This window comes from Drosophila montana, unplaced genomic scaffold, assembly GCF_035044405.1.
Source record: "Drosophila montana isolate Dmon_TW-CO22-7 unplaced genomic scaffold, ASM3504440v1 contig_2668_1, whole genome shotgun sequence".
NCBI lineage: Eukaryota > Metazoa > Arthropoda > Insecta > Diptera > Drosophilidae > Drosophila > Drosophila montana.
Window position 1 is genome coordinate 1,045,922 of NW_026997535.1, and position 9,664 is coordinate 1,055,585.

The 9,664-nt window shown below is 46.5% G+C and overlaps 4 protein-coding genes across 4 annotated transcripts; 2 read left to right on the top strand and 2 right to left on the bottom strand.

The window, feature by feature from the left end:
• The first annotated feature begins 866 nt into the window (after nt 1–866).
• eIF3e (eukaryotic translation initiation factor 3 subunit e) lies at nt 867–2,562 on the top strand. Its single transcript, XM_064683852.1, has 3 exons — nt 867–1,072; nt 1,167–1,559; nt 1,615–2,562. The coding sequence occupies exons 1-3, from the start codon at nt 983–985 to the stop codon at nt 2,434–2,436; spliced, it is 1,305 nt and encodes a 434-aa protein (XP_064539922.1). The 5' UTR covers nt 867–982; the 3' UTR covers nt 2,437–2,562.
• An 18-nt stretch (nt 2,563–2,580) lies between these two features.
• LOC135429531 (acetyl-coenzyme A transporter 1) lies at nt 2,581–4,754 on the bottom strand. Its single transcript, XM_064683851.1, has 3 exons — nt 4,505–4,754; nt 3,042–4,438; nt 2,581–2,976 (listed from the first exon to the last, which is right to left on the bottom strand). The coding sequence occupies exons 2-3, from the start codon at nt 4,428–4,430 to the stop codon at nt 2,788–2,790; spliced, it is 1,578 nt and encodes a 525-aa protein (XP_064539921.1). The 5' UTR covers nt 4,431–4,438; nt 4,505–4,754; the 3' UTR covers nt 2,581–2,787.
• A 225-nt stretch (nt 4,755–4,979) lies between these two features.
• LOC135429536 (cold shock domain-containing protein CG9705) lies at nt 4,980–6,682 on the bottom strand. The gene is made up of 4 exons (XM_064683857.1): nt 6,379–6,682; nt 5,978–6,304; nt 5,723–5,845; nt 4,980–5,639 (listed from the first exon to the last, which is right to left on the bottom strand). Exons 2-4 carry the CDS (start codon nt 6,109–6,111, stop codon nt 5,468–5,470), a joined length of 429 nt encoding a protein of 142 aa, XP_064539927.1. The 5' UTR covers nt 6,112–6,304; nt 6,379–6,682; the 3' UTR covers nt 4,980–5,467.
• Nucleotides 6,683–6,788: 106 nt separating this feature from the next.
• Nucleotides 6,789–9,302, top strand: mus302 (mutagen-sensitive 302). The gene is made up of 2 exons (XM_064683850.1): nt 6,789–8,493; nt 8,551–9,302. Exons 1-2 carry the CDS (start codon nt 6,939–6,941, stop codon nt 9,102–9,104), a joined length of 2,109 nt encoding a protein of 702 aa, XP_064539920.1. The 5' UTR covers nt 6,789–6,938; the 3' UTR covers nt 9,105–9,302.
• Nucleotides 9,303–9,664: the final 362 nt, after the last annotated feature.

A 9,664-nucleotide genomic window follows, 5' to 3' on the forward strand; every position in this document is an offset into this window, starting at 1 on the left:
TTGGTTTTATTTTATGCGACGCCACGCCCACATGTGGCGCTGCTGGCCAGGCTAGCCGTCGCGATGCCCTCCAAGACGATGTTGCAGATTGAGTCAATTACGAGTGCAAATCGATATGTTTCGAAAATCCCAAAATTGTGGGGCTAAAACAAATATCCAAATTCAAGGACAATAACTAGAAATTAACCGTTACCGCGTTTTGAAAAGCAAAAAAAAAAAAACAAAAAAACTATAATATCACATAATAGAAATGCGTTTGTGTTCCATATGGATATCGTACTTATTTGATTTATATTTCGTGAGCTGTTTAGAAAAATTGGTATGCTGATTCTCCCCCAATTAATAAAAATACTTTTGGCACTGACCACATATATATGTAATCGTCTCAGCTTATATCGAATTGCATTTGTAGATGTTGTTCGTTTTTTGAGCTACAACTGATCGTTAATTGCAAAGTACCTACAAACGATTTACAATATGTATTAACAAAATAAAAAAAAATATTGAATTTTCAAAGCCACATGTTAAGTGTCCCTTTGGCAAGCTACCATTATTAATCTATATATATATATATATATATATATATATATATGTAACAAGCAAATTATCCATTACAATATATACCTTCTGTATACAAACATATATATGAAATAAAATGGTGAAGTATTAAATATATATTGAAGTGTTGCAAGCAAAATTCAAAGAGCATTTTATTTGGCGCTCAAGTGTTAGCTGTTAAGAAGTTCATTGCTACATCACCACCAGATACATCGATTTAATTTAAAATATCGCTTACTTGACTATCGGCTTTTCCAAATCGATGTTGCCTGCTGTCAGTGTGTACATATTGAAAAAATAAAAAATAACATTTCTTTTCGCCATAGGGCAGCACTGTGCGACTTTCGCACGCGTATTTTTGTGCAGATTTCGTGTAGAAATTCATAGTAATTTGTTGTGAATATAGTAAAATACAGCTGCAATTATGGCACAATTCGATCTAACACGCATCAATTGTCAGTATCTGGACAGACACTTGACTTTTCCACTGCTGGAGTTTTTGTGCGGCAAGGAGGTTAGAAAAATTCATTGCTTCGTGTCACCGTCATCAGCACGGGCAAAATGCCGAACAAAGCGCTGAATGTTTATATATTGTGTATATTCTGCAGATCTACAATCAGCAAGAGCTGCTGGAGTACATTCTGGAGACGGTGAACAAGACGAACATGATTGATTACACCATGGACACGCGCAAGCGTCTCAATCTCAGCCAGGAGATGCCGGATGAGCTGGTGCAGCGCAAGGCCGAGGTGTTGGCCACACTGAAGCAGCTCCAGAACGAGGTGGCGCCCATCATGAAGGCCACCGATATCCTGAAGAATGGCGAGAGCATGAAGGACTCGAAGACCTTTGTGAACGCGCTGCAAAAGGATTACAACTTCAAGGTGGAGCACCTGGAGAGCGCCTACAAGTTGGCCAAATACTTGTATGAGTGCGGCAACTACCAGGAGTCCACATCATATTTGTATTTCTGCCTTATTGTCATGTCGCCCAACGATAAGGTGAGTCACATTCAATTTTTCCCCAGAATTAGTTTTTTATTTATTATCCTTGCAGAACTACTTAAACGTACTGTGGGGTAAGTTAGCCGCCGAGATTTTGACCCTGAACTGGAATACTGCACTGGAGGATTTGACGCGTCTGCGTGACTACATTGACGGCGCCAATTTCTCGACCATTCAGGCGCTGCAACAGCGCACCTGGCTGATCCACTGGTCGGTGCTGGTGTTCTTCAACCATCCCAAGGGACGCGACCTCATCATCGAGATGTTCCTGTACAAGCCGCTCTATCTGAACGCTATACAGACAATGTGCCCGCACATTATGCGTTATTTGGCCACCGCTGTGGTCATCAATCGCACGCGTCGCAATGCGCTCAAGGATTTGATTAAGGTCATACAGCAGGAGTCGTACACGTATCGTGATCCCATCACCGAGTTCCTCGAGTGCCTCTACGTGAACTTTGACTTTGAGGGCGCCCGTCTGAAGCTGCATGAGTGCCAAACGGTCATTTTGAACGACTTCTTCATTGTCGCCTGCCTCAACGAGTTTGTGGAGGATGCGCGTCTGATGATCTTCGAAACATTCTGTCGCATCCATCAGTGCATCACCATCAGCATGCTGGCCGACAAGCTGAACATGAAGCCCAACGAGGCCGAATGCTGGATCGTCAATTTGATACGCAACGCACGTCTGAATGCCAAGATCGATTCGAAGCTGGGTCATGTGGTGATGGGCACACAGCCACTCAGTCCCTATCAGCAGCTGGTGGAGAAGATTGACTCGCTGTCCATGCGCTCAGAGCATTTGGCAGGTCTGATTGAGCGTAAGAGCAAAGCAAAGAATCAAGAATCGATTGACTCCTGGAAGTACTATTAATCATAAGATAAACATTATTTTTTTGTATTTCAAACCGTGGCCCATGTCTGCGTGTGCTTTACAATTTATAGAAAAACAAACGTCACACGGCGCGAATAAAACAACATCCTCTATTCGCAGCCTGAATACCAATGCTGTAGTCCATTCAACATCAAATTTAATTTTATTTCCATATGGAATAAGTTACAAAACAATACGGAGGCCGATAAGAGCTGCGGCTATTACAAAAATTTACAATTTGTCTAGCCTATAATGCAAAAAGGTCCTAGTCCTAGTTCTAGTTCTCTATTTATAGCTTCTTGTACCAATGACTGTGCGCCTAGCGCAGAACGAAGATCATACGATTAATTGCTACCTCAATTTGTCCTTTTTCGCGGAAGGCTTGACCACCATCCAAGCACGCGTGGGAAGATTCTGCAAATGGATTATCCACTTGCGTACCACCAGCAGCCAAATGATGCCATAGACCACGCACACCATGGCCTCCAAGTAGTAGCCATCAAAGATAATTTCGCACTTGCCGTTAGCCGTGGTGCAGGCCTAAGGGAACACGGATAAATTAATAATAGAATCTATTAATGATATTAACCAATTAGGAAACTTGCCTGCAGTCCTTCTTTGTTCTCGCAGAGATTGTCAGGCTGTGTGGTGCACTGCTTTACGGTTAGCACGTCCACCAGCCAGAGCACCACCGTATTTGGCCAGTTGCCACCGAGGTTGCATAAGGTATTAAGGAATGTCATGTAGGTGCCACCAACGGCGGGATCGGATATCTTGGCGAAGAATGCCATAGCTGCCACAAACATGGAGTATAGGAATACCTGATAGCAGCCATAGCTAACGATTAGCAGCACATAGTAGTAGACGGGCACCTCACCGCCAGCGATCAAATATGGCGTGGCATAGGCGATAAGCGTGGCCACAGACGCCAGGAAAATGCGGTAGGGTATTGCCTTTAGGTACACATCCATGGGCCGCGGTCCGTTGGTGTATTTGCCCACCAGGATGGGAAGTATGAGCTGCAGTGGAATCACGGGAATGGCCAACAGGGCCAGTTTCTCCTTCGGCACGCCGGCATCGATTAGCTTCAGCGAGGTAACCGCATCGGAAGCGGCAAATGTTACTTTCACCGTGAGCAGAATACCAGCCAGGATTTGGACGGGTCGCTTGCGTACCATGTCCCACAGGACTTTATAGCTTTCGTGTATGTTTAGTTCGTGCTCCTCTTTGTAGCGCGCTTCAGTGTGGGCATCCTGAATGTCGTTCTCCCGCTTGAACAGCGCGACCAGCGTTGTGGCCACTATGAATGTGACGCCCCAGAACCAGAGGAAACGCGGCAACGTTATCATACCCTCATCCTCAGGCACCGAGCGCAGATACGAGTTACAAAAGTCCTTCGATTCGAGCGCAATAAACACCACATAGCCCAAAAAGTAGCCGGCCGTTTGGCCCACGCTGTTGCAGGTGGATGCGTAGCCGACATTGCAGCGCTTCAGCATGGTCAGGGCCCAGCCATCGACGGCAATGTCCTGCGTGGCGGCCAAAAAGTTGAGCAAAAAAAACAACAGCGTCAGCAGCGGCACATTCGGTTCGATGCCATCGCCGCCCAGCCAGCGATCCACGTGCGCGGACAGCAGCAGCATGAAGCCGCCCAGCAGATACTGCACGGGCACCAGCCACGATTTGCGGCGTCCGAAACGTCGCACATACAGGGAGTCCACAATGGGCGCCCACAGCAGCTTGATGCTGAAGGGCCAATAGGCAAAAGAGAACTCCGCCTGCTGTTTGTAGCTGGCGCCGCGATTCTGTAGCAGCATGGGCACTGCAGCAATTAGGCCAATGGGAATGCCCTGCAGCACGTACAGGAACAGAAGTATGGCAATGTTGCGTCTATCGCCACGCAAATCGGGCTTCTCCTCTTTGTCTTCTGCATCGGCCATGGACTCGGCGAGCTCCCGCCCGTCTTTCGTTTGACCCCGACGACGTGCGGACATGTTGTGAACTACAAGCAAAGTGAATTAATTAAATGTGCTGCACATGTTCAATTTGTTGTTCGATTTGCACTCACCCGCAGCGGCTGTAATCAGCAGAGAAGTTACAACAACACAAGCAGGTCCACGTCAGTTAACGGCGGCAAGCGTTAGCAACCCGTTTCAAAGATGGGCAGGTATGTATTAGTTATTTCGATCGCTAACCCTAACTCCAAACTATGTTTAACAAATTAATTTATGCGATTTATTTCATAATGTGAGTATGTGGCGACGGTTTGTTGACGTTTGCGTTTCCCTAAACGCAAGTACTTTTCATATTTAGTGCGACGATTCTCTTCAGCCACATCGAACTTATCGAAAGCTGGGACAGTATCGAAGTATCGATACCTCATTCAAAGCTAATTTCGCAACGGGTTATTAGATAAATAAAAAAAAAATATTTACTAATATACAAAACAAACAAATGTATGTGTCACGACCCAACATCTTTAATTTTCTGCGCTGATAAGGCAATTAACCCAGCATTGTTAATCCGCAAGAAAACCACGCATATTTTCAGTGTTATTTATTTTATTATTTGTGACTCGGGCTTTGCTTTTACATATATATTATTTCAATAGAATCAAAAATTAAGTATCCATATACTGTTACAGGCTCCAAATCAAAATGACGAAACTGCTGTTCCTAAATAACACATATTCCATTTCAAGACAAATTCATAAATTCTTCAAACTGGTTTCGTTCTCTTTTCAAAAAAGTCTAACACAATTGTGACATGGGTTAATATATTTCAGCTTAGCTTAATAATAATAAAGATTTTTAATTGAAACTGGCTGGATGGCTGTGTGGCGTACCATTGATAAAGTCGCTTTGTGTGCTTGCTCTCGTTTACTCTTATTATTTTTGTGTGTTTGTTTCGATCGTCGTCTCCCAACTGTTTTGCTTTTCATTTTTATTGTTTTTCATTTTCATTTGCTTTGTTTGCGCCCGTATGGCGTGCTCCAGTTAATTAAATTTTGGAAGGCCTTTGCAAATGGCTCCTATTTGGCGGGCGAGCCGCAGAAGACGGACTCCTCCCACTTGTGGTGCACCTCGGGCGTCAAGTTGCTTATCTGGACGTGCACGGCCTGATGTTTCTCGAACTTGGGCGGAATGGCGCACAGGCGATACTTGACCTCGTCGCCGGGCATGGGCACATATTCGCCCTCGATGCTGTTTGGAGTTAAATAGTGTTTATTTTCGTTTGATGTGTGTGTGAAAGAGTGAAGGTGAATTACGCAAACGAAAAAACTTACTCGGAAACATGGCAAAAAACGTCCTCACCGCCGCCATGAGGCGCAATAAAGCCGTGTCCTTTGGTGCGGCTAAAAGATTTCACAACGCCGTGTACAACTGGGTTTTCCATGGCACGCGCCGAACTGTTGAGTGCGCGCGCGTGATTGTGCAAGCAAAAAGGAGAAGGAGGAGCAGACAATTAAATCAATGCCAGATGAGAGAAAGTTGGGATGTGTTATGTGTGGGGGCGGGGGTGGGGGCGGTAGCTAACTTACGTCGAGGCCGTGCGTGTGCGCCGCGTGATGATGGGGCTCGGCAGCTGCAGCGTGGCGTTTGGACTATGGCTATTTTGATGATAGACCGGCGGCTTGGCAGACAGCATCTTTTCGGGTGTTTTTGCCTCGGCCATATTAAGACTTTTTATTCCTGCTATATGAGGTGTTAGTGGGCGGCAGTGACGCGGGGGCGCTTGCGGGGATTGATATAAGTATTGAAGTTAAATTTATTGCGACGGCTAAGGCGGCGGCGGCGGCACCCTGGCAGTGGCTTTTGCTTGCTGCGCGTGTGTTTGGGTTTCTCACTCAAATGGATAGCAGCCAAGTCTGTCGGGTTCAAGGACAGACCGGTTAGTCAGCAAATTGCGTTGCGCTTAAAAAGTAATCGGAATGTCGCTTACCAAATCGGCTGTGTTGCGTGTTGAAGCAGCGCACTTTCACCTGAGAACTACTCGCAAATATCTCTCAGTGTGTGCCCTGGGAATTTGCAATTTGTATCCAGGCACTAATACTGATGCAATTATTTTGCCGGAATTCACAATGTAGTCGCCGGCAATGAGGCTATTATATAGCAGCACGCGAGTATTTTTCAATTCAAAAGTAGCTGGGTGTTCACAATGCGTTGAGTTGTTATTTTTGCGTGATTTTCTTACAATTTGTGCGCTAATAAACAATTGGAATCGTTCCTTTCTTTACAAAACCAAAAATGAATGGCGTCGGCGGCGTCGAAATTTTCGACTCGAAATGGTTTGCAGAGCATCGATACTTAGGCATATCTACTCGATAATATCGCGACAGTGCTGCCAGATATCGCAACTTTAAGTCAACAAAATCGACGCGCTTTATTAATGTTTTTATTATCGCCCGTAAGGCAAACAAATGCAGCAGAATGTTTATTCCATAAAAGCATTTCAACGCTAATTTTCGGTTCCACGCAATTTTTAAAAACTACTGTTGTTCCATGAGCGATAGGTACTCCGATGCAAGATACGCGCTAATGCTAATAGACATGCTGTTTATGGGGGAACATGACGATGAGTATGGGGATTTAATTATTTCCGAAGAGGAAACAGATTCTGATGCAGAAGATCACGGAGATTTTTTTGATACAACCGATGCTGAAGAAACTGATCCTGAAGAAACGGATCCGGAGCCAGCAGAACCTGAGCCAGCAGAACCGGAGCCAGCAGATCCTGAAGAAACTGATGCCGATGAAACTGATGCTGAAGAAGCCAATCCTGAGCCAGCAGATCCCGAAGAAACTGATGCCGGAGAAACTGATGCTGAAGAAGGCAATCCTGAGCTAGCAGAACCAGCGCAAGCAGAACCTGAGCCAGCAGAACCTGAGCCAGCAGAGCCTGCGCAAGCAGAACCCGAGCCAGCAGACGAGCCAGAGCCGCTTCCTGATGAACAAGATGAGGTTGTTCTGCTGGAACCAGCTGCTGAGCGACCCACTACGTCCCGCAGAGCACAGCTGCAACAGGATAACATAATAAATCTTGATTCGCCATCACCACCAAAGAAACGCAAGCGTCTATCCAAAGTGGCCAGCACGGAAATGGGCACGCCGTTAGCCAAGCCATCCTCGAACGACGAAGAGGACGACGGCATGACGTGTCCCATATGCCTGGAGTCGTGGGAGATGAGCGGAGAGCATCGCTTGGTATCACTGCGCTGCGGACATCTGTTTGGCGAGTCCTGCATTCGACGCTGGCTCATCGAGAGTCAACGGCAGTCGGCGGTTAAGGTGTGCCCGCAGTGCAAAACGAAGGCCACCAATCGGGACATACGCTGCCTGTATGCGAAGCGACTGCGGGCCATAGATCGCACAGAGGAGCACGACATGCGCAGGGAGCTGGACGCTGAGCGTCGCCGCGCCCAGGCTCTGACCACCGAACTGGCAACAGTCAAAATGTCACATTCCCTAACCGTCAACAAGCTGAACGAACTGCAGCTGGATTTCGAGAGGCTGCGCCAGGTGCTGCGTGCGGGCGGCGGCTGTCGCGGCGCCTTTAGCGACGGTCTAAGCGGTGGCGGCACACTGAAGAGCCTCAGCCAGTTGACCAGCCATCGACTGTACATGGAGAAGAACTTTGAGATAACACGAGAGCCCGGCTGCCGTGTGCTGCTCTACTCGGCGCCGCACTCCACGCTGGTTGCGTCCCAGAAGAGCGCACAGCTTCTGTTTCCCGGCTATGGAGTGCGCTTCATCGATTCGCCCAGTTTCAAGCCGCTCCACTTTCTGCACACCTCCGCGTTGCTGGTGCGCGATATTGGCTTCAGCGAGAGCCAGCATCTCTTGACCGTGGCTAGTCGGGAGACGCGCATTAAGACGTTCGACATTCGCACCCGGCAGTGCAGCAGCGTGTTCACGGCCAACGACAAGCCGCTGTGGTCCTGCGGCGTGGACCGCAACGAGCGTGAGCACTTTCTATATGCGGGCGACCTGCGCGGTGGGGTCTATGTGTTCGACATGCGCTTCCCGGAGACGATTCTCAGCGAGTTTCCATCTGAGGGTGAGTGTGTGCCCGCTTAACGAATCGAATGGCATTAAAGCTTACGCATCTTTGCAGAAAACTTTAGTCCTGTGATAAACATAGCTGCCGTGCCCACGGGCAAGGTGTTCAGCAATGGCGGCTTTCTAGTCTGCCAGCTGACCATAGTGAAATTCTATGAGTATGCCAATGATACGGCCCTGCCCACGCGCCTCAACGTGGACGGTCCCTTCCTATCCATGCACTATGATGTGCTGCAGGACACGGTGCTCTTCTCGGCACGCTCCAATGCCCAGTATCCGCAGTCGCGTTTCATACTCGCCAAGCTGGACAAAATCGATGGCACTCCAGTGCTCCAGATTAAAGCCACAATATTTGGCTCAACTGCCACGCCCTATATGACAAGACCCACACAGATGGGCGTGGAAGATAATACGCTGGTCGTTGGCTACTTGCAGGATAACAAGCAGCTGATGATGTACGATGTGCGGCGCGAGGAACGCGTCCAAACGATGCCCGTCAACGAGGTGGTCTACGACATCTGTCCGGTGGGCACGCCGGCTGGCTCCTACCTGGCCGCGCTGACGGACAACAAGTGTCGCATCTACAAGGTCAACAGCAGCAGAAACTGATCTTCCAAATTTGTTGTTGACTGTGCAAAGACTGTGACAATGCGACTGCGTACTGCGTACCGCTAATTAGTTAGTAACTAATTGCTAGTTAAAACAGTTAAGAGTTATGTTTCATTGTGGCTTTTTATTTAATCATTCACATGCTTGCTTCTCACACACACAGACAAACTTGAAATATAAATGTATCCTTCTTTATTATTTGATTTCTATCACTTTACACACATATCTTGACCATAATGTTAAATTCTATATGTTTGAAGAGCATTGTTTTTTGATTCCAGTGTTTCAATTTTGTGTTTTAAAGTTTCTTTCTTTTATTTAATGTGCGGTCTCTAATTTCCGGCAAATTACATGTACGATTAACTACATATATAAATCATTTTGATATTTGAGTATATTTTGAAAAACAAAATGATTACAATAAAAAACATTAGTGGAAATATTCAGCGTTTTATCAAAAACACAATATATAAACATTCTATAAGTTAATAAGTTGTTGAATGTTTGATTAATATACATTTAAAGCTATAGAAAATGTTTTGTTGCATATTTGTATTGGG